General features: G+C 40.7%; 5 protein-coding genes across 8 annotated transcripts; 2 read left to right on the top strand and 3 right to left on the bottom strand.

Annotated features, from left to right (window-relative positions):
- Window positions 1–1071: 1071 nt before the first annotated feature.
- Window positions 1072–14994, top strand: LOC105287653 (E3 ubiquitin-protein ligase HECTD1). 2 transcript variants are annotated; one of them, XM_011353322.3, is made up of 21 exons: window positions 1072–1361; window positions 1895–1940; window positions 2362–2501; window positions 2588–2822; window positions 2918–3258; window positions 3329–4391; window positions 5714–6110; window positions 6380–6415; window positions 6636–6902; window positions 7013–7566; window positions 7640–8546; window positions 8661–8947; window positions 9028–9291; window positions 9426–9636; window positions 10015–10068; window positions 10309–10565; window positions 10655–10813; window positions 10904–11119; window positions 11194–11438; window positions 11515–13146; window positions 13270–14994. In XM_011353322.3, exons 3-21 carry the CDS (start codon window positions 2362–2364, stop codon window positions 13550–13552), a joined length of 7548 nt encoding a protein of 2515 aa, XP_011351624.1. In that variant the 5' UTR covers window positions 1072–1361; window positions 1895–1940; the 3' UTR covers window positions 13553–14994. The 2 variants fall into 2 exon arrangements, with proteins under 2 accessions (XP_011351624.1, XP_011351622.1); XM_011353320.3 differs by having other exon boundaries at window positions 9868–10068.
- A 404-nt stretch (window positions 14995–15398) lies between these two features.
- LOC105287655 (malate dehydrogenase, cytoplasmic) lies at window positions 15399–18035 on the bottom strand. Its single transcript, XM_011353327.3, has 5 exons — window positions 17873–18035; window positions 17262–17457; window positions 16663–16985; window positions 16179–16556; window positions 15399–16095 (listed from the first exon to the last, which is right to left on the bottom strand). Exons 1-5 carry the CDS (start codon window positions 17873–17875, stop codon window positions 15997–15999), a joined length of 999 nt encoding a protein of 332 aa, XP_011351629.2. The 5' UTR covers window positions 17876–18035; the 3' UTR covers window positions 15399–15996.
- A 441-nt stretch (window positions 18036–18476) lies between these two features.
- On the bottom strand, window positions 18477–19988 carry LOC105287656 (60S ribosomal protein L10). Its single transcript, XM_011353328.3, has 4 exons — window positions 19885–19988; window positions 19708–19736; window positions 19055–19360; window positions 18477–18920 (listed from the first exon to the last, which is right to left on the bottom strand). Exons 2-4 carry the CDS (start codon window positions 19728–19730, stop codon window positions 18590–18592), a joined length of 660 nt encoding a protein of 219 aa, XP_011351630.1. The 5' UTR covers window positions 19731–19736; window positions 19885–19988; the 3' UTR covers window positions 18477–18589.
- A 125-nt stretch (window positions 19989–20113) lies between these two features.
- Window positions 20114–22095, top strand: LOC105287657. Of its 3 annotated transcripts, none has more exons than XM_011353330.3 (5): window positions 20114–20312; window positions 20395–20738; window positions 20840–20947; window positions 21034–21271; window positions 21961–22095. In XM_011353330.3, the coding sequence occupies exons 2-4, from the start codon at window positions 20398–20400 to the stop codon at window positions 21263–21265; spliced, it is 681 nt and encodes a 226-aa protein (XP_011351632.1). In that variant the 5' UTR covers window positions 20114–20312; window positions 20395–20397; the 3' UTR covers window positions 21266–21271; window positions 21961–22095. The 3 variants fall into 3 exon arrangements, with proteins under 3 accessions (XP_011351632.1, XP_011351633.1, XP_011351631.1); XM_011353331.3 differs by having other exon boundaries at window positions 21965–22077; XM_011353329.3 differs by lacking the exon at window positions 21961–22095 and having other exon boundaries at window positions 21034–21366.
- LOC105287783 (sodium channel protein Nach) lies at window positions 21323–23652 on the bottom strand. Its single transcript, XM_011353549.3, has 6 exons — window positions 23268–23652; window positions 22950–23168; window positions 22578–22877; window positions 21847–22398; window positions 21558–21667; window positions 21323–21483 (listed from the first exon to the last, which is right to left on the bottom strand). Exons 1-6 carry the CDS (start codon window positions 23447–23449, stop codon window positions 21344–21346), a joined length of 1503 nt encoding a protein of 500 aa, XP_011351851.2. The 5' UTR covers window positions 23450–23652; the 3' UTR covers window positions 21323–21343.
- Between the last annotated feature and the right edge of the window lie 9 nt (window positions 23653–23661).

Genomic DNA, 23661 nt, shown 5'->3' with positions numbered 1-23661 from the left:
AACGAGTTTAGGTAGCACAGCATGAAAGAATCCATGCACTTTCCTTTCTTGAAAAATGGGTGCTATCCAATATTTCTTTTTACAATATCGTTTTTTTCCACTTTTTCTCAAATGTAAAAGTGTAGCTGCAACTGCAGCAGCTTTTCTTTTCTGTACAGTATAATAATAATTTGCTTATTGTACATATTGTACATATGCAATAACCACTGCAGTTGGTGGTTATACCAAGTCCAGTTTATAACCGACTCGTCGTCCATTATAAAGATTTCAAGATTTTCCTACAAAGTAATAATTTAATCTATATTTGTTAAATATAATATTTAAGGAGATGCTGAAGCTGCTAGTGAACTTCTTCGCGATGGTGCTGCCATCGCACAATATTTGCACAATAAAATGCTTTTTACAAACATTTGGTAATTTGTACGCACAAAATCGCTGTTGAGCGGTGTTTGGACACAATTAAGGAATATGAGGATGCTTTTCGAAGTGACTTTAGAAGCGTCATAAAAGAGAATTCTGTGTTTTCCTTTAGGATTAGAGGTTAGAATACAGGAGAACACAGAATTCTCTTTTATGACGCTTCTAAAGTCACTTCGAAAAGCATCCTCATATTCCTTAATTGTGTCCAAACACCGCTCAACAGCGATTTTGTGCGTACAAATTGCCAAATTTTTATAAAAAGCATTTTATTGTGCAAATATTGTGCGATGGCAGCACCATCGCGAAGAAGTTCACTAGCAGCTCCAGCATCCCCTTAAAAGCATTTCAAAACAACTATGTATAATATTTTCTTACTATTGTTGACATGCAACCATACAGATGTGACGCTCACAAACTATTCGTGGCGAATTATTCGCCACTTTGCGGCGAATTATTCGCTACTCGCTAAAAATCATTCGCTGCATGAAAAGGCACCTTTATGAATCTCTTATTTGCATTATGGTACAAAGTCCCTAATCAAAATTAAAATCCATAAAGGCAGCAACAGCGCCAACAGCTATCACGACAGTTATCAGTAGTTGGTACCGTTGGTATTAATTTTCGTGTTTCACATGGAAAGTTGGCTTACTGTTCGTTAAGCGTGGCGAGCTGCATGACTCCATTCTGCATCGAAATTGAACGTCACACTAATGGCGAGTGGGTATATATGACGTACACGACGGGATAAAGAAAAAATTGCTTGTCGTGCGAGCACTTTGTTAAGTCGATCCGTTACGCGCAGAATACAAATCGTATTGTTAACGGGTGAAACGCACAAACGATCTCCGTTTCTCGCGGTGTAAAGCGACACGTCTGCAGAAGGATGGCGGCTTGATTTCCCACGAAGTATGGAATGCTATATGCAAACGAACGTTTCCACGGTAAGCCTGAGAACTGGATGAGTCAATCAAAATATGCTTCATTGTCTCGATCGCATTTAGGGTTCTCCGTCTCGTCCATTTCCTCGAGACGAGTCATTAGAGCCTCACGTTAAAGGTTACGCACGGTTTCCTCGTTCGTATCGTCGCGATAGCTTCCTCGATCTTTATTATAATTAGCTAACCATAACGACCATTGTGCGCCGCAAATATCAATATTGTGTAACTGTATATTTTTATTCCGGTAAGTTGCACCGATCTCGTTGGAATTCTATGCGTAGTGAACACTTGTGAACGTATATGTCATATTTGTCACTAGACTAGCACTACTTTAAAAGAGAGAGTTGATTTGTAAAGATAACTTGAAGAGAATTGGAACTCACATTTTATTTTCAAGATTCCACTTTACATCGTGATTCAATAAGTTACATGTTTACAATCGGGGTTCACTGATATCTTGTTGTGCTTATTTTATCATTTTAGATACATAAATCATGAATCTCTATAGTTTCGTAATGTTTTTCGTATGATTTCAGAGCATTGAAGTAAAATTCACTCAATTGGTGCTATTCAGGATATAAGGTAAGCAATACAACAGTAATAATTATCAAATTTAATATTTTGAAGTAAACAATTATAACCATTTATTATACTCTGTTTATTTTTTATCATAAATAATGAACTCCTTTTTTCATAAAATTGTATTACTATAAATTATCTCCTTTCATGATATTTATTATGCATTAGCTTTGTGTTGCTTACCATAGTGACTCGTAAAAACCCATGTGTGTGTGTATGTGTGTATATAAGCATTACGATGACTCATTGATACATATTAAGCAGATATGAATTCAAGTTGTACTTACTTACTAAAAATACTTTAACATATTTCAGATAACTTATGCTAAATATGTTATCTTTCGTTTCTGCGTAAAATAACGTAATAGTTCTTGATTTATATTTCACAAATATTTAAAGCGTATTATCTTCCTTTCCTTTCAAGATGGCGGATGTAGACCCTGAGACCTTGTTAGAATGGCTCAGCATGGGGCAAGGAGACGAGAGGGACATGCAGTTGATAGCACTGGAACAACTGTGCATGCTATTGCTCATGTCCGATAACGTCGACCGTTGCTTTGAATGGTACGTAACTGGATACTTGTGATGATACTTGTTTTCTCATATTCATTTCATGTTACGTTGTATTAATTTCCTGTTGTGCTCCACAGCTGTCCTCCACGCACGTTTCTCCCAGCGCTTTGTAGGATCTTCCTAGATGAACTGGTACCAGATAGCGTGCTGGAAGTTACCGCCCGAGCCATCACGTATTACCTGGATGTCTCGGCGGAATGTACGCGCAGAGTGGTGGCTATGGAGGGTGCTGTAAAGGCTATCTGCAGCCGACTATCCGGTGCTGGACTCGGCTCGAGGGCCAGTCGGGATTTGGCAGAGCAGTGTATAAAAGTATGCTTTGATTTTACGTAGACGGCACGTGGAATTGCTCATGCGCCACAGTGAAATTCTTTTAAGTACTATTTCCTACTATTTTTTAATCTTAGGTGTTGGAGCTTGTATGTGCGAGAGAAGCGGGTGCCGTATTTGAGGCTGGCGGCCTCCCATGCGCGTTAAGCTTCATCCGGGAACACGGAGCACGCGTGCATCGCGACACGCTGCATTCGGCGATGGCGGTTGTTACTAGACTGTGCGGCAAAGTGGAACCCCAAGACAAAGCATTGCCCGATTGCGTCGAAGCATTGTCAGTATTACTCAGGCACGAGGACGCTCACGTTGCGGACGGAGCGCTTCGTTGCTTCGCGTCACTGGCAGACAGATTTTCCAGAAGGGGCACTGATCCCGCGCCGTTAGCGTCAAATGGATTAGTCTCCGAACTTTTGTACAGGTAATGCATCGTCGACCGAAAATCGATGTATTCCGTGTTTTTTTTTTCTCTTACGCGAATCATTTTCCAGGCTATCAAATGCAGCAGGACCTGGTACATCCTCTGTAGCCACTTGCAGTAATCCGAAAACGCCACCACCATCCAGTACAACAACGACAGTCCCAGCTCCAGAACCGAAATCCTGCGCTTCTGTGTCGACGATAATAAGTCTCCTGTCGACACTCTGTAGAGGATCGCCCTCGATTACGCACGATCTCTTGCGTTCCGAGCTACCGGACGCGATAGAAAAGGCACTAAAGGGAGACGAACGATGCGCCCTTGATTCCATGAGGCTCGTCGACCTCTTGTTAGTTTTACTCTTTGAAGGGAGATCAGCGCTAGGTCGCAGTACTGCCGGGGGCCCGTCCGGACCATTATTACCAAGACTGAGACGCTTAGACAGCGCCGCGGAGAAATCGCATAGACAATTGATCGATTGCATACGCTCGAAGGACACAGACGCACTGATAGAAGCGATCGACTCGGGCGGGATTGATGTCAACTTTATGGACGACGTCGGACAGACTTTGCTGAATTGGGCCTCGGCGTTCGGTACGCAAGAAATGGTCGAGTTCTTGTGTGATCGGGGAGCAGACGTCAACAAAGGTCAACGATCCTCGAGTCTGCATTACGCGGCCTGTTTCGGGAGGCCAGCTATCGCAAAGGTTCTGCTTAGGCATGGTGCCAATCCTGATCTGCGGGATGAGGACGGTAAAACGCCGTTAGATAAAGCGAGAGAACGTGTTGACGAGGGACACAGAGAGGTCGCGGCGATATTGCAGTCTCCCGGAGAATGGATGTTACCACCACCGAATCAAGAACACAGAAAGCTTGAGACCGAGGTAGAAGAGTTTACGGAACCCAAGGGAGATCCCGAAATGGCGCCTGTTTATTTGAAAAGATTATTGCCCGTGTTTTGTGCAACTTTTCAATCGACCATGTTACCGAGTGTTAGGAAAGCGAGTTTAAGTTTGATTAGAAAAATGGTGCACTACATTCAACCAGAACTGCTCATCGAAACCTGTGGATCTGATAGAACTGGAGGATGTGGAGCCATGCTTGTAGAAGTGATCGCCAACGTATTGGATAACGAGGTAAACGATGTTGCATCTTTTATTTAATTAATCGAGACAATTTTGCGCTTATTTATGTTACGTATTTATTTGCATAATATTATAAAGAAGGAACATTGCACTTGGAAAAACTTGGATTCAATCGTATTTCAAACAAGGATTTCTGTATTTATTGATTAGAGGAGAAACTATTTACTCTTTCCCCTCTTATAGTACATATACATATAACAAATGCTAATATTTATTATTCATAATAACGTATGCAGCAGAGCTCTCCTCTCGTCGAAAAATATGGAAATTTTCGGAGATAAGATAATACGCAAAACGCGTATATATTTCAAAGATCCCCCGTTGCATGCAGGCGGTGAGACAACCGAATCAATCGGCAGTATCAGTGATTTAGTTAAGACTGTTCGCAGGAATTTGAGATAAAGGCGCCATCAGCACCTACAGTTTTTAAGGCGTTCGTTGGCCCAAAATTACCCGGCCTTACGATTCGCAAGTCCTCGAGTTCTCGCAACTACATTCTCGATACGACGGTAACGTTTACGTATTTTTATGGCTCGCTACTTTTACGAAGACCCTTTAGCCCTCTCCTTACGCTGTTCGTAATTCCGCAAGTCTTTAATAGTCTTTATTAATTTCTTGAATTATTAATTACGTCAAGATTTCACGTACACGTTTACAACATTAACATAAATGCACTTTTATTGTCATTTATTTAAAGCGTGACGTTTAACATACTTACTTACGCATGTCTTGTACATCCACTCGAATATTAGATCGATAGAATTGCAGATACGTGATTATTTCTCTTTGTCAAGAGAATATAATTAGATTCAAAATAATCATATGCTAATCATGATTTTTGCTGTTATATATTATGGTGTGTACCATTCCTGTAAAAAAATTACAACGATGAATTGTATTATTAATGCGAGATTCACAAGAGGCAGCGCGAGTTTTACGAGTTAACCGACTGCTCAAAATATAAGGACAGCGAAAATTAGATCTTGAAAATACTATACTTTCGACAATACTGTGAAAGTATTTGGTCTAGATTTGTCTACTGCCTGCTTGCTGCTGATGGGATCTAAGAGTGTTTGTTCTCATTCCGATAGAATTGTAACTGAGGAATGCCATGTCTATTACGTTGTAGCTTTGCAACACGAAACAGTTTTTTCGTTTTTTGTTTTTTTTTTTTTTAAATAATGTAAAAGTATAGCGTTTGTTTTCGTTTCAGAAAGAAAAGTAAATAGCAACTTGTCTTATAATTTTCTTATCTCAGTTAATGCTTTATGCTTAAGACCGTTTAAAAACTCCGTGTGTTCTAATATTAACAGGAAGACGAGGACGGTCATTTGGTCGTCCTGCAAATGATACAGGATCTGATGATTAAAGGCAAAGATGAATTCTTAGAACATTTCGCACGTTTAGGAGTGTTTTCGAAAGTTGCCGCTCTAGCTGGACCACAAGAAACAACACCCGAGCCGGAAGCGGAATCAAATCAATCGGGAGAGGAGCAAAGAATGGAAGATGCGAAAGAACTATTGGTAGGAAGAGCGTATCATTGGAGAGACTGGTGCATATGTCGAGGACGCGATTGCTTGTACATTTGGTCAGACGCGGCAGCTCTAGAGCTGTCAAACGGAAGTAACGGCTGGTTCAGATTTATCCTCGACGGCAAGCTGGCGACCATGTACTCCAGCGGAAGTCCCGAGGGAGGAACGGATACATCAGGTGAGTATCCGGATGCATGCTCGACTTCTACATATACGAGAATCATACCGGTTTCGCACCCCGTATAGTTTTCATTCCACTACTACTATTTTCCTTGTCGGAGTGTCACTTTTATTTCCACCTTATGTCTAATGGTACGCGAATGGCACACGTTCTCTCTCAACTACGTTACTCTGCAGTCTACGTTATACTTTTTTTTTATTTGTGATTAACTTCTGTGATGGGAAAACTCTATCTAGAGAATAACTGGTTTTACTAACTGCCTACAGGAAAGGGGAGGAACACAGAGTCGCTTACTACTGAAGGTAGGTCACATATATGTGTTTAACTCATCTAGCGTCTCTCGCACGTCACACACCGTCTCTTTCACTACATATTCCACGAGTTATACGAGAATATTTATCGTAGCTTGCCATTTATACTTTTCTCTTACAATGTGTGACAGCACACCGCTCTTCATAATACTTGATTCAACATTCTCCAAGTGAGACAACTTACCCGTAATGTGATATTCGTGATTTGCAGAAAATCGTGGTGAATTCCTGGAGAAACTACAAAGGGCACGTAGTCAATTAAAAGTGAACTTTGTAAGCCAGCCTGTGCTCTCTCGACCTGGTACCACGCGATTAGTCGTAGGAAATTGGGCGTTATCTAGTCGAAAAGAGAGCGAATTATGTATACACAATAGTGATGGCCAGCAACAGGCAACCATTCTGAGAGAAGACTTACCAGGTTTTATCTTTGAGTCGAACAGAGGTACCAAACATTCTTTCACGGCAGAAACGAGCTTAGGTAAAATGAAAAACGTATATTCATATCATTTTAATAATAATAAAGATTCATGATAATAATAAATTTTACTGAGTTAGCAGAATCCACAAAGTTTCATGATCTATGCGCAGGTCCAGAATTTGCAGCGGGTTGGACTGGAAAGAGAGGAAAAAGACTAAGATCAAAGATCGAAGCTATTAAGCAGAAAGTTAAGGTACAAGCGCAAGAGATATACGAGCATTATTTCAAAGCAGCTCAAGCCCAACCGCGCGGTATAGTTGCCAAACTCGGTGCCATCGTTAGCCAGATAGAGAAAGCGACTCAGAAACAGCAATCTGGCAATCGCGAGTGGCGTAACATACTGCAAAACGCGTTGGAACAGCTTAAAGTATTATTGAATGAGGAGGGTCGGGTATCCGCATACGAATTGCACTCCAGTGGCCTCGTACAAGCGTTGCTCGCTTTGTTGGCCGCACCTCCCGGACCTTCGCCTCCAACATTGAGAGCAACAAAACTCCGGATGCAGAGGATAACCGTATTCAAGAGCTGCTTTCACACGAAAGATGTAAATAAGGAACATAATTCCGCCAAAATCTTAGTACATAAATTGGTGTCGGTATTAGAATCGATCGAAAAATTACCCGTTTATCTGTATGACACACCCGGCTCAGGATATGGCTTGCAGGTATGTAAATTCTATCACTACTTTATCACGCATCACTCTATTCTTTAAATTTCATATCAATGCCTTTTTGCAGATTTTAACAAGGCGATTACGCTTTCGATTGGAAAAAGCTTCTGGCGAGAGCGCGCTGATAGATCGATCGGGTCGTAGCTTAAAAATGGAGCCTCTAAGCACGATACAGCAGCTGGAGAATCATCTGTTAAAAATGGTAGCTAAGCAGTGGCACGATCACGATAGATCGACATTCACGTTCGTGAAGAAACTGAAGGAGGAGAACAGAATAACGTTCAAGTATCAGCACGATTTCGACGAGAACGGCTTGCTGTATTGGATCGGCACGAACGCCAAGACGTGTTCCGAATGGGTAAATCCGGGTCAGTACGGGTTGGTCGTCGTCACGTCGAGCGACGGGAGGAATCTGCCGTATGGCCATCTCGAAGACATACTTAGTCGCGATCCAGCGGCATTGAATTGCCACACGAACGACGACAAGCGCGCGTGGTTCTCGATAGATCTTGGCGTTTGGATTATCCCCAGCGCCTACACCTTGAGACACGCCCGCGGATACGGCAGAAGCGCTTTGAGGAATTGGATGTTCCAAGCGTCGAAGGACGGCGTTACGTGGATAACACTGTACGCTCACGTGGACGACTGCGCGCTAAACGAACCAGGCAGTACGGCGACTTGGACGTTGGAGCCTCCAAGCGAAGAGACGCAAGGCTGGCGGCATTTACGTTTGCAACAGATCGGCAAGAACGCCTCTGGACAAACTCATTATTTATCCGTGTCCGGCTTCGAGGTCTATGGAGAGGTCACCGGTGTGTGCGAGGATCTAGGTCGCGCGGCCAAGGAAGCCGAGGCCGGTGTGCGGAAGCAGAGAAGATTTATCAAAACACAAGTTCTGAAGCATTTAGTCGCGGGTGTCAGAGTAGCCAGAGGTTTAGACTGGAAGTGGAGAGATCAAGACGGAGTACCGCCAGGTGAGAATAATAAATTTGAATATTTGATTATCGAATGTATCGAATGAAACAAATAGATATAACAATTCTACTGCATGTTATTATATTATTAAGAGATAATATTTCTTGATGCAGGTGAAGGTACAGTAACAGGTGAACTGCACAACGGATGGATAGACGTGACATGGGATCACGGTGGCTCGAACTCGTACAGAATGGGTGCGGAGGGAAAGTACGATCTGAGATTGGTCGGCACCGGTCTTGAGACAGACAGCACAGCGAAATGTAAAAGCGGCGGAGGTGTCTTAACAGGTCGGAAGTCAAGTAGCACTCCTAGTTTACCCGATTGCACCGACACCGCTATGCGCGGCTCGGTAGCTTCCACGGATCAAGCCGCAAGCGCGGATAATCTAGCGGCGAAGGTACAGTCTATATTCACTTACATATTTAAGTCAAGAAAACTTTCTTGCCAGGAGTAATTTTTTCTTTTTCCAATTTACAGCAAGCTGCCGAGTCGATAGCCGAGAGTGTGTTGTCGGTAGCTCGCGCCGAAGCAGTGGTCGCTGTGACTGGCGAGGGTGGTGCAAACTCGACGAGCGAACTCTCTGTTGTGTTGCATCCTAGACCGGATACTACCGCAACTGTCACCAGTGATCTAGCTACTATCGTCGAGAGTCTCGCTCTTAATACAGATTGCTCAGTTAATAGCACCAGCAATCGAGCATCCAGTTCGAAACCGCTTTTCGCTACCGTGAGAGGAAACAAGGTGAGCCATGGAACGTTATCCACTCGAAGCGTTCCTCTATCATTATCTGGACATTATTCATTCCTGTTACTCAGAATCGTTCTTGGAATTTTTCTGATCGTACTTGTATCTTACACGCAAATTGATGTATACAGACTAGTGGAGGCTTACTGAGTTTAGAAGCTGCCGAAGTTCTGGATCGCATGAGAGAGGGTGCCGACAGATTACGGAACAATACTAATAGCTTTTTGAGCGGTGAACTGCTTGGCCTAGTGCCCGTTAGAATCAGCGTTTCTGGCGAATCAGATGAAAACTCGTTAAGGATTAAGTCCGTACCAAGGCATCATCCTACCGGGATCGCGGATGGTATGTGCATCGATAATAAGTTTCTTTTTCATATATCCATCGAGGCTCATTTCAACATTATAATATGATCAAACTGATTATCAGTAACTGTACACACGTAAAACCTTTCACGTTCGTTTGCGGAAGGTACCTTTTACTTTAATCTGTGACCGAATATTGAACTTTCCTCTCCTCGCGTGCTGTCCGTGCTGATAGCGTATGTAAAAATTCCGTACATTTCCTTCGAATTAGTTGCTAAAGACTGTACACGAGAGAAAGAAGCTAGCTCGTCTACGCAAAATGCGACGGGTGGTTGTCCTGTTGTGGTTACCAATCCCATGTCGGTATCTGTACCTAATCTCGCTTGTTCCGATGCTAACAATACCTTGGAACCAACAGCTGCTACTGGTTTATTGGAAACTTTTGCTGCAATGGCGCGAAGACGAACGTTAGGTTAGTCTCACACTGAATAATTACATGTTATAAGAATTTATAGCATTATATATACATATATTAATTATATTCGTAATATATATAATTAATTTTTTTGCGGAATATATGTAAAAGTACTTCTTTTTGCATTCACAGTTGCATTTAGGATGATAATTGTCTTTTTACAAAATTCTCATTATGTATCTTATTGCGTTTCTTTAATAATATAAAAGCTTTCAAGAAGAAAATCTACTTTTCCAGGACCCACAGGTGGACAGCATCTCGCTTCAAATTCTAATACAAGTTCTAATCCACGTGGACCGAATTCTGTATCTAGTCTCGTACGATTGGCACTCAGTCCTAATTTTCCTGGTGGATTACTTAGTACGGCGCAAAGTTATCCAAGCTTGACGAGTAGCGGACAAGTGGCTGGTAGTGGCGTTACCACAACAACTGGACCAGGCTTAGGACAAGCGCTTACCATGTCTTTGACTAGTACAAGTAGCGATAGCGAACAGGTAAGAAATACTGTTTCTTTATCTACTCAGAAAATCAGATGCCTTGACTATAAAAAATTATTTAACGAATGTAATATTTACAATCCCAGGTCAGTCTGGAAGATTTCTTGGAATCTTGCGGGGGTGTAGCAACCTCCAGCGCTGGTGGAGGTCGAACTACCGGTGGACCTACGCTTTTGACCGAATTAGAGGACGATGAAGATGGTGTCCTAGAAGAGGAAGAAGACAACGAAGAAAACGATCAAGAGGTAAACGCACTTAATCATAGAATGATGTAGATTTAACACTTTGCCTCGGTTAAGTATCATGTATCATACCTATTATCGCGTATACCGTAGGAGGAAGACGAAGAAAATGAAGAAGAAGGCGACGGGTGCGAGGGCGAGTACGAAGAAGTAATGGTAAGCCGCAATCTCCTGGCAGCATTCATGGAGGAGGAAGCACCACAGAGCAGCAAGAGACGTGCGTGGGATGACGAGTTCGTGTTGAAACGTCAGTTCTCGGCTCTTATTCCTGCTTTCGATCCACGTCCTGGTCGGACGAACATTAACCAGGTAAGTAACGCGCGTCGCAAATTGCGTGTGCCAACTTTGAGAATGGTCGCGGCACTGTAACACTTTTGTAACAGACCACGGATTTGGAGATACCTCCGCCTGGCAGCGAGGCGCAGATCAACAGCCGCATAGGATCGTTACCGATGCCGAGGCTCTCCTTGTCCTTGAAAGGGCCAGGATTTCCGGGAGTACCAGACGTTGAAATACCGCTCTCGGATCCGTACGCTAGCATCTTCCAAGCGGTCCAGGAACTGATGCAGTTGACCGAGCTGGGCAGCCGTCAAGAGAAACTGAAGAGGATATGGGAACCGACCTACACGTAATGACACGACTTTTGTTAATTGTGTTATGGCTAGGAAACCAAAGTGCTTTAATTTGTTTAATTTTCCATCCAGCATAATATACAAGGAAGCCAAAGACGAGGAATCGTCTGGTAGGGCGACACCGATCGTAACGTTGTACTCTCGTAACCCCGCGCAGAATACAAATGCGTGCACTGTGGAAGACATTCTGCAACTGTTGAGACATGTATTTGTCCTGAGTACCGTACGGGAAGACGGCAGACCTGCCTCATTGGAACAGGAGAGACTGGACGATACGATCTGCTGGCTCCATCCGGATGATTTTACGTCGAAGAAGATCACGAACAAGATCGTGCAGCAGATTCAGGATCCGCTCGCTCTAGCCGCTGGTGCGCTGCCTAATTGGTGCGAGGAACTCGCCCGAAGCTGCCCATTTTTGTTGCCGTTTGAAACCAGACGACTCTACTTCAGCTGCACTGCGTTCGGTGCCTCGCGTTCTATCGTGTGGCTGCAAACGCAGCGAGACGCAATTCTTGAAAGACAGAGAGCACCGGGTTTAAGTCCACGACGCGACGACAGCCACGAATTTCGCGTTGGCAGACTTAAGCACGAGAGAGTCAGCGTGCCTAGGGGAGAGAAGCTACTGGACTGGGCGGAACAAGTATTAAAAGTGCACGCGAGCCGCAAGAGCATCCTCGAGGTTGCGTTCGTAGGTGAGGAAGGTACCGGTCTCGGGCCTACGCTGGAATTCTTTGCGCTGGTTGCAGCCGAGTTGCAACGTAAAGACCTCGGTCTCTGGTTGTGCGACGATGCCGTCGACGACGATGGCGCGGAGATCCCGAGCGAGGAGCAGTCGTGCGTCTCCGGGGAGAAGATTCGGCCTGCGGGGTACTACGTGACGCGTGCGAGCGGTCTGTTCCCGGCCCCGTTACCGCAAAATTCGGCAGCATGCGATCGCGCCGTTCGATACTTCTGGTTCCTAGGTGTCTTCTTGGCAAAGGTCCTTCAGGATAATAGACTAGTAGATCTGCCGTTGTCCCGTCCATTCTTAAAATTAATGTGCCGCGGTGATATCTCGAACAATGTCAACGAGAAAATCGGTCTTACCGGCGTTACGCAAGAGAGCATGTCGTCCAGCATGTCGAGTAGCTTCATATCGGAGGAGGGCGAAACCGACGCCGCGTACTCCTCGCTGGAACCCTGTCCATGGTACGCTGGATTATTAGACATAGAAGACCTTGCCGAAGTGGATCCTGTGAGGGGAGAATTCCTGAAGGAGATACAGAACGCGATTACCAAGCGCGATAGAACTTTCTCCGATGGTCCAAGTCCCGCCGACGAGGAGATTTCATTGTACATTACTCATCCATCCGGTACTTCAGTGGCAATCGAAGATTTAGCATTAACCATGACGTATTCACCAAGTTCGAAAGTTTTTCAACACGATCAAGTGGAATTAATTGAAGGTGGCTCGGACGTCGCAGTGACGATAGAGAATGCAAGAGAGTACACTAATCTCACGATCAATTACTGCCTTAACCAGGGAATATATCGGCAACTCGAAGCGTTCAAATCAGGCTTCTCGAAAGTTTTCCCGATGGAAAAACTTCACGCTTTCAGTCCGGAGGAGATGAGGGCAATGCTATGCGGAGAACAGAATCCGCAGTGGACGAGGGAAGATTTGCTCAATTACACTGAGCCAAAACTGGGATATACGAAGGAAAGGTAAGGCAGAAACTATAAACAGAAAAAAGATTTTATTAAATTTTATTAAACAAGAAATTATTTTATAGATTTGTATAAGATTTGTATAGACAGATTGTGATCGCACGTCGTTTCTTTTTTCAGTCCTGGCTTCCAACGATTCGTCAACGTGCTATTGTCACTGACTGGTCCTGAAAGAAAGGCATTCTTACAATTCGCCACCGGTTGTTCGGCTCTACCACCAGGAGGTTTATGCAATTTACATCCGAGATTGACCATCGTGCGAAAAGTGGACGCTGGTTCTGGTGGTTATCCCTCTGTTAACACTTGTGTTCATTACTTAAAATTACCGGAATATCCTACCGAGGAGACTCTAAAAGAAAGGCTCTTGGCAGCTACCCGAGAGAGAGGATTCCATTTAAATTAAATTTATATTCTCTTGCCCGAAGATTCAAATTATCCGTATAGATTATGCGAGAAAAAAAATTATACTTAACAGATTGATATGTATGCCCTGTATACAGAAATGGCCTTTATTTTGTTTTTCTGGTATGCACTCTGATATGATAGTCGCGGAACATAATAACTTGTAACATTCTCTGAACTGAAAATCTTCTCACTCTCTCGGCAGGAATATGTTTCACTAACATTGTACATGTTTATCTCACAATCTCCCGCTTCGGTTCCGTATCTTATGTTTTATCTTTAAATCTAAAATATAGTTAAATGTAAAATATAGTTCCATATGTTCCTAAATTCTTTTCACTGGAGAGATGTCCGTGAATATTGGTGTCGTATTCATCTCAGTAAACCAGTGTTCACAGAGTAAATCGTGATCATCTAACGCTTCGAGCTCTCTTAAAAAATCACATTGGTTTTCTGTATATTGGCTTTGTAATATTTCGTACGTACGTGTATGTATATGTATGCGTACACACACATACATGTAAATACATATATGTATATAAAGTAAGTAGGATAAAATATGACATATACATATTTATATCTAATGTAATTTCTTGCTGTGAATTAGTCACTATTTCTTCATCTTAATTTTTCTATAAACATCATTTAACACCTCAAATCCACAATTTACAATTTATAATTAATCAGATTTCTGCAAACATTGACTATTGACATGTAGTACATTAATTGTAATTCGACAAATGTGTTATTTTCTTGTATATTGTAAGAAATAATTTGTTAAAAAAGAAAAATATATATTAGAGTGTTTAAAAAATATCAGATTTTCCTTTAACGATTAATTCTTTGCTCATTTCGGAGTGGATTTTTCTTTGTCAAGAGAGATCATTATTAATATACAATATTGTGTGCCTCTTATTAAAATTCTATTAAAATAAACTCTAAAATTGACAGAAGAACATAGTTTTATTTGTTTAACTCCTTAAAAGTTAAGTAATTTCTCGAAGCGAAAATCGACTCCAAATTGGCCAAAGAAAAAACAAAGTAAAAGGATATCTGGTCTCTCTGGGACATTCTGTATATATTATGTAACAAAAGTGACAGGTATTTAATTGTATAACCTAGTATAAAAGTGACCCATTTTAAAGACTATTTTTTCATGAAGCTTTCCTATGTGTGATTTAAATACATTTACTATTTTTGCGGAACGAAAACGCAAAAGTTCCTCATTGTTACATAATGTTTACATTATCTTTCCTGGAAATATCTTGCTATGAAAACGATCAGAGTAAAACTTTGTGATTTTTTATTTCTTTTATTACTATGAGTTACTACTTACATGCACATTAAACCGTGTCACAGATACTTGTGCAAAGAAAATGATGTAAATCAAAATCGACATGTATTCACCAAAATGTTAACTTTTCATTAATGATATCGAGAAAATAATTGTTTTTGTAGTACCTAGACCAATGTCCACAGCTTCTAAATATTTTCCCCTCAACTCAAAGAATATGCGTCTAACTTTCAGTGTCTAACATTCAATGGAACGATAAACGAAAACGAAAAGAAGTTGCGATATTTCATTGCGAGCGTTACCAGGGTCGCGCGAACTAAACACTCTGCATCTTTGTATAATACGCTACTTAAATGCTCACGCGATAATTATAATAGAAAAATTTCGAAATAGTTGTAATAATAGTTTCTAGAAAATAAGGTAAGACATAAAAAGATAATATAAATGTGAGGAAAGATTGAATAAAATTATTGATATTATAAATGATCACTTAACTGTAATATAAAACGTAACTTAATTTCCTGGGAGAGATGAATAAAAAGCGAGGAAATGCTTTCTCTGCAAAGTATTTTATATATATATACTATATATATATACACATATATATGTATATGTATACCTTCTCCAACGTACACCTTGGTACAAGTCTTATAGAGTTTATACATATGCGTTATATACATATTAATAATTTGCATATGATATATATATTACGCATTACATTACGTAACATTTGCATTTCACCTATTATGTATTATTATGATAGGTCCACTTACCATCTCTACTCTAACTGCTTTACTGTTCATATTAAATTGCACAGTATCCTGTAATTCGAGTATAGAAACATTTCAGCAAAATGCGTTTGATGAATGATTGTTTGCGCAAAGAGTACGATTATCGTGAGCGGCAGTCATGGCTAAAATTCGTAGATCACTTAATGACGAGTCGTGAAACCATGCTCAAAATAGAAAATCGTACGCGTCTCCCTAACTGAATTTTACCATATCGTTCCTATACTCGAAATAATTCGAGATACACTTTTATATATATATACATACACTACTCCTTGTGTAGCATATTATCGATAACAGTTTTTACAATTTCGCTGACACAAATTCTTTCTGCATTTTACTGTCTGGCATCCGTGCTACTAGTCACTTTTTCAGCACGTTGTTTGCCTCCGCGCGCTCTTCCTCCAATTCTTTCGATGTAATGTCCAGCTTGGATCGGGCGAATTCGCTGATTGGAAGATTCTTTAAGCAGACAAAAAATACGTGACGTTCATCAGTTTCTACATTTGCTACAGTTGTTTATGGGCTCAAACGTTTCAACTTACTTGCACAATTTCATACTGTTTATTCTTAATAACAACAGGGAAGGAGAAGACGATATCTTTCGGGATCCCGTAACTCCCATCGGATACAACACCCATGCTGACCCACTGTCCAGGCTTGGTACCGGACCACCAATCCCTCATGTGATCTCCAGCGGCTTTAGCGGCGGACATGGCAGAGGACATTTTCCTCGCTGCTATTACCGCGGCACCGCGTTTCTGTATCGTTTCTACGAAAGTCTTGTTCAGCCATTCGTTATCGTTGATCTCGTTTGGCACTGCCTTCACGCCAGACTGGAGAGTCAGGGTGGCATGCGCTGCATCAGGATACTGCGTGGAACTGTGATTGCCCCAGATAATGACGTTCCTCACCTTATCAACCTGTTGGACCAACGAGATTACGATATTTGACATTGCTGATAACGCGAGTGGCTTCGTACAGTGCACAGCAGCCTAAACGCTTTTCAAGCGTCATAATATAAATTACCTGCACGTTCAATCGTGCGGCTAATGCTGCCTGTGCTCTGTTCTGATCCAGTCTAGTCATCGCGGTGAAGTTCTCTTTCGGTATCGATGGTGCATAATGCGAACAGATGAGTGCATTAGTGTTGGCGGGATTACCCACGACTAACACTTTGACATCCTTACGAGCATATTTGTCTAACGCTTCGCCTTGCACCTTGAAAATTTCAACATTTGCTGCCAAGAGGTCTTTACGTTCCATCCCTTCTTTTCTCGGCATTGCGCCTACCAAGAAAGCAGCCGATACGTCATTAAAGGCCTTGACTGGTTCGGCCGTTGGCAGTATCTCTACAAATTTAAATTAGTTGATTATGTAACATTGGTAGTCACGTGGCAATTATATAACATTTAATATTATTTTAAACTTGTACTTTCAACCGGACATTCACTGAACGGTACATGAAAAATATTACTTGTCTGGTGGAAGTTTAATAGAAAAGTTATATTTTGTTTCGTCATTTTATTTCTCATAATTTATATAAATTATTACATGATTAGTTATGTAAAGAAACTACAAATTCGTAAACTCATATTCTTTTAGACGTAACAGTCTTTATCGCCTACCTCGTAACAGAGGAAGTGCTAAATCCTCCAATTCCATAACCACACCATCCAGCACCTTCATCATAGGTGGGATATCTAATAATCGGAGATTAATAGGTTGTTGTGGACCAAACACTGTACCAGCTGCAAGCTGATACAGCAACGAATAGGCAATCTGTCCAGCAGCACCAGTAACCACGACATTTATGGGTTCCGCCTAGTGCAAGGTGTTAAGAAAATCTGTCTCATTATATTATAAAAAAATGTTACACATACTGCTCGAGCTAGGATGTTACTTGATAACATGACATATTTTATGATTCATTCCTCTACAATAATAAAAAAGAAAAAACTAGGAAAATATTAATATTCTAGGTGTAGTTTACGGTTATTAAAATTTATCAAATATTATATTGGATTATACGTTCAATAACTAAATTTCGATTAACGTGCGATACATTAAATGTGTATTCGTAATTGATTCGATTAAGAATATACAATGTCATGACAGTCTGCAAATGAAGGTCAAGTAAAGGTGAAATTAAAGATAAATTCTACCGAGGCATGATAGCGGTTTCGTATCTACAAATTATTTCTAAAAGCCTAAAATAACGCGTATTATGAAGACTTACCATTTTTCTTGGAATATGTGTCTATTATTAGGAATAATAATAAGAAAAAACACCTGCTCGACACCTTACGTTCTAAAAATATTACGATCAATTAAGAAAACGAATGGCGCAATCGACCCGTCGATCAACTGGAATTGGACTGGAACGGAACTGGGCCTGGGCGGTTAAACTCCCGTTGTACAAAGTATTGAGGATCCTAGCGCCATCTCTCAAGCAGTTTTCATTAAGCCTGAGAATCCATTCAAATGGATTCTGCATAATTGCGTAAAGTAGCCGCATGTTGCGTAAAGAGTTGACTAATCACGTGCCTAAGATGCCATTTTGTTGCATTTTTTTAACCACGCTTTTACCGCGATCTCATTTTTTTATTTTGACTTGTAATTTAATTAATAATTTGAGTCTCGAATACAATATAAATTCTCATTGAGCAGGTACAAGGCTTTGCTCAAAAATCTACCTCAATGCGAAATTGCATTTGCAATATTATCCAAAATGTACAAGATAATATTCCGTGTTCGTACGTTTGCGAATTAAAATCAAAGTTGGATTCTATCAAGAACGATTCATTAATCCTCAGATTAAATATCATTGCAAGACATACAGATTGTTCTTTCTGCACAATGTTGTAATTGATACGAAAATACAATTGTTTGTATTCAAAGGTGGATTTACATTCGTATCTTGCAAAATACACTGTACAAAAATGTAAATTGTCATTTAGGCCGCAGCAAGTATTTTCCTGAATTTCTTCCATTCTTCGAGCGGCCCGTGCTCAGGCAGATATTTGACATTGCAACCGTCCGGCGCAAGGCGACCCGCCACTTTCAGTTCCTCATAATCAGCACGATCGTATTTGGTGAAACCCCATTTCTTCGATACGTAAATCTTCTGACGACCAGGGAACTTGAATTTGGCACGTCGCAGAGCCTCTATAACCGCCGCCTTGTGACGGTCGGAGGACCGTATGCTCATGATGGGTTGACCTATGTGCACTCTGGCAACGGTCCCTTGGGGTTTGCCAAAAGCACCTCTCATTCCCGTTTGGAGCCTGTGAAAAGCCGTTTCCGATTATGGAAATAGATCAAAGACATAAAAAAAATAGAAGTAGAAATTAAATTATAAACTAGTCAAAAGTATAACAGGAAAAAATGCAGCATACATTTCAAACTATTGGTTACTCACCTATCAGCTCCAGCGCATGACAACATCTTATTGATGCGAATAACGTGGAACGGATGAAGCCTCATACGAATATGGAATTGATCCTTGCCAGCGTTTTTCACCATATATTTGTTGGCGCAAATACGTCCAGCTTCCAAAGCTTCGGAACTCAATTGCTCATACTCGTCCGATACTAGATGTACGCATAATGGAAAGTCCTCAACGGTTGCTTTCTTTTTACCAAGATCGAAAATTCGGATCTTTGGATCTGGTACACCCCGACAAAATCTCGATTTCGGATACGGCTTATTCTTGCAGTAGCGATAGCTGAAAAAGTGAAGTCTTGAAGTGCATGCATTAGACCATTAAGGAACTGCATAGCTTCTCTCATTGCGTCACTTAATAAGAAAAATAAAAAAATCGCAAATTAAGCTATGCAATTTCTTGAGGTTATGCATGCATTTTAAATGATCCAACTCGTGCATTTTTAGAAATATATGCAGTTTAATAAACATAAGATATGCGTATTCTATATAAAATATGGAAGTATAGAACCAAATAATAAGTAATAAAGAACATGTATAAAATATGTTAAAGAATATATATAAAATATGTTAAAAGCTTGTAAGCTGCAATTGTCGAAAGCAACACGGATGAAAAATCTTGTTACGTACCACCTGGCTGGACGGCGCCCCATTTTGAGCTACAAGTTAAATAAAATTAACATTAAAACATTGAAACTACATTAACTTACGGAATCAGAATAGATTGAAGAAATGCAATATGCAAGAGAGTAATCAGCGCTTATTACGATGCCGAAAGATAATAACGGATAAAAGGAAGCAACTTACCCACTCCGTCCGATTCGACTTAACCAAATCGAAAGGAGGTTACTTTAATAACGTGAACTTTTGTTGTCTATGGTGAGAAGTTGGCCACATAAGCAAACGATTACCAACACTCCAATTCGAAATTTATAAAGCTATTCACCAATGAGTGTATTTCCCCCAATTTTACAATTGGCTGTTCTGATCTAGGGTCCACGCGTTTTTGGTTATATTCCTAACTAAAAACATCCGATTTCTAGATGATCACGCACTCATAACATAACCTCACTTTACCCACGCGTAAATGTGTCTATTACCACATGTTCATTTTCGTATCAGTAGAAAGTTTTTTGCGGCAGAAAGAAAACTTTTATAATACAACTATAAGAATCTGTTTAATTGATTAAGTGTATAGGTATTGTTTATTCCCAGCATCGTATATTTACACATACGTAAGTTTGTTTTATTTATTTACGGTTCATAATATTTAAGATTAATCCAAGTAGTGAAATAAAACCAGACAGTAACTTTCAGATTATGAAGAAGTCACAGAAATTGGACCAAAAAGAAAAACGAAGAGAACGAACATTAAATGTTTGTTTACCACATATAATAAAAGACACAAAAGACATTGAAAGTTTATTCGTTGGTAATTTTCATGTGAAGCTACCGCGACAGTCCAGTAAATCGTGTCACGTTGTGTTTCCTAGCGTAGAGGAGAAGATAAAAAATCACAAGCTTGCAAAGGACAAAACAATCAATGGAAAACGAATCATTATTCGGGCATTGCCTGCTCTTGTACCTAACTCGAAAACTAAGAAAAAGAAGAAAAAGCTTTTCATGCCTGAAGTAAAATCAGACATTAAAGTGACACAAACGTAAGAGCACAGTTTTTTATAAATTATAATCTTACATTTTACGCATAAAATTAATTATATTTTATTTTTATGATTTACATTTTACTTATTACGTGCTGTAGGCTATTTATCTCGAATATATTGAATGGTACAAAATCACACGAAGTAAGAGAGATTATCCCTGGATGCGTACACGTTACTTTATTGAAACCTTACAATAAAAACTTCAGGTAGGTATAATTTGTTCATTTGATTAATCATGTGCTTTCTAATATCGCTACTGCACTCCAAAATTTTCTCTTGTGTTTCTCTACAGAAGTGCCATAGCTAAAATGGAGACTATCCAAGTAGCAGCAAATTATTTGAAGAGGCAGAGCAGATGGCCAGTTTTGAAAGGACACACACTTCGTCTGAAACCAGATACTAGACAAAAGCACAAGAGAAAAGCGTCTTCTAAGACTTTAAAAATTTATGACGCTACTGCGACGGAAGAATGTAAATCTGATGGAAGCTCAGACCACATAGACGATAACGACGAAAGCGATTAAAAATTTGTAAATATTAAGTTTTGTCATTATTAACTCGTTGAGATTATTGTTTGAAATCTGACAAATTGCAATTTAGTTTCAATGAATGGTAACTGCATCCCTCTGTCTATTTTTATCTTTAAACTTACTGACAGAAAATACGCAAAAGTAATATAGAATCTCGATCAAAGAAATTATACTGCATCCTAAAAATAGTGCAAAGATACCACCTACATATGCTGCAAAATTAATATAAATTTGATTAATCATCGTAGAGTTACGCGTATCCACACATTGAATCAATAATACTCACATAAGATATATGTGCTTGAAATCATCATCCGGCGCTGCAATAATCTCGTTGACTGCTTGGCAAATGTGAAATGGAGCGCAGTCACGTTTTGATGTCGCAGAACCTCTTTGCTGTCGAACAATTCATACTTAGATTTAATATATCTGAGAAAATTCATGATTAAATTCATTAAATCGAAAAACGTATGACTTTCGTAGCTTTTCGTCAGTTTCGATTTTTAAAAATACTTTGAGAACTGCAGCAAAAGCTAACAACTTTGGTGGTAATCTAATAATGCTATCGCACTTACTGGAACGGTGAAGGACTATATTGCGCCGCGTTTAGAGGCGCTGTCGCGACTGCTATGCCGTACACCGTGCTCTTACAATCTGCCAGACAGTCACACTGCCACTCTTGTTTTAAGATAGAATTGGCGCGTGGCGCGGCTCGCGCCAGGCATGGGATGTGTGGAAGGTCGCACGCCTGCCTGCCATGCTCCATGGGCACTCCGGACATTATTTGGCAGCCGCAAAGCTCCCATACAGCAGACTTCCAACACCTCATGTAGCAATTCTGATAACGATTTTCCGCTCCTGGATCTGCGCATCCCGTCATGCAATTAGATGCGCTGGTCAGTTTTGTGCCCGTTAACTGTGCTACAGACTCGTGGCCGGCAGGAGCCATGAATTCCACCACTTCCAACAAGGAATATACGTTTCTCTCGTGCACGAACACCTTCACACCGTCGCCATGCATGATGGAAGCTACGCGGTCCTCCGACGAGTACGATTTCATGAGAAGAGACAGAATGAAGTGCGGGCCAATTCGCGCGCTGTTAGATCGCTTCAGTAGCTCGTTGGATCTGAGTTGATGGACATGTAACGATTTAATGATTCGTCCAAAATTGGTTTGTTATCAATGTAAATGAATTTTTGTACTAACTTTAAATCTTTACAATTGACAATTTGTCTGTTTTTCTAAATCCATTATTATTTAATGAAAATATTTTAATATTATTATAGTCAGTTTCATAACATTTACCTTTGCGAGACCTGAGAATTCTCATAATTGAAAGCGCAGCAGATACCGTTAGGGGTAACCACTGGCTCAAACAACGTCGAGCAAGGCACCGTCTTTCCCTCAAGCTGACACATCAGCAAGAAGTCGCTACAGTTTGCGCTGACGTTTTCAAAGAGCTCGAGTAACGTGAGCCGATTTGCCGAGAGAATCTGATGTAGCTTGTCTAGCTCGTCAGGAAAGTAATTCTTTGGATAGATTGCCTCTCGTAAGTACCTACTGGAATTTTCAAAGTCGGCACGCGTCAGTCCGCGAGGCATAAATCTGGAATGTAGCATTTCACCATTTTTACGATTGATATACAACAATAAAAAATTCAATCATCAAGTCATTTACATCCGTTTTGGGTTCGACGTCAAGAAAGAAATCAACTTGTGCATCATCACGATACCACCATGGCACAAGGTCACCGCAGGTAGATCTATCATAGACATTGGATACTGAGTGTTTATTATCACCATGTTTATGCTGGTGGATTGATATCGCTTATAGGAACACATTGCTAGCGAAATAGCGAATCCCAGGAAGGACAGCAGAATGATCGCCCAGAAGCACCTGATGGCGTAAATCAAAATGAAATTATATGGATAAGCAAGTGTGCTGTTATTAATATCTATTTCTAATGATAATTGCGATTATATTATATACGGTCACCTTCCAAATTTCGTTTGCGCCAGAGTCGTATATTTGAGTCCAGATATCGTTGATTTTACCGAGAACTCCTCGTAAACTTCCACGAGAGTCGACCTTAAATTTGTTATCATTCTAAGTGACGCTTTTATCATTCGAAAACGCTTGGTGCGTTTTTGCAAGATCTCTGTTCCGTGGAGAGACATGGCTCCGTGATGAAACTCGACGCGCAGAGTGAAGCAAAAGCTAAAAACCTAAATCGATAAATATACACACTTTCGGTTATTCCAGGTGTGGAATGACCGAGAGCAATTTGTGTGTACGTGCATTATTAATAAAACGGCATATTCAACTCCGCATATGTCGCGTAACGAGATTTTTCGATGGGGAAACGGATTGTCTCCTTAAGGGGGGAGCC

Source organism: Ooceraea biroi, chromosome 5 (genome assembly GCF_003672135.1).
Source record: "Ooceraea biroi isolate clonal line C1 chromosome 5, Obir_v5.4, whole genome shotgun sequence".
NCBI lineage: Eukaryota > Metazoa > Arthropoda > Insecta > Hymenoptera > Formicidae > Ooceraea > Ooceraea biroi.
This window is presented reverse-complemented; position numbering and strand designations above follow the sequence as displayed.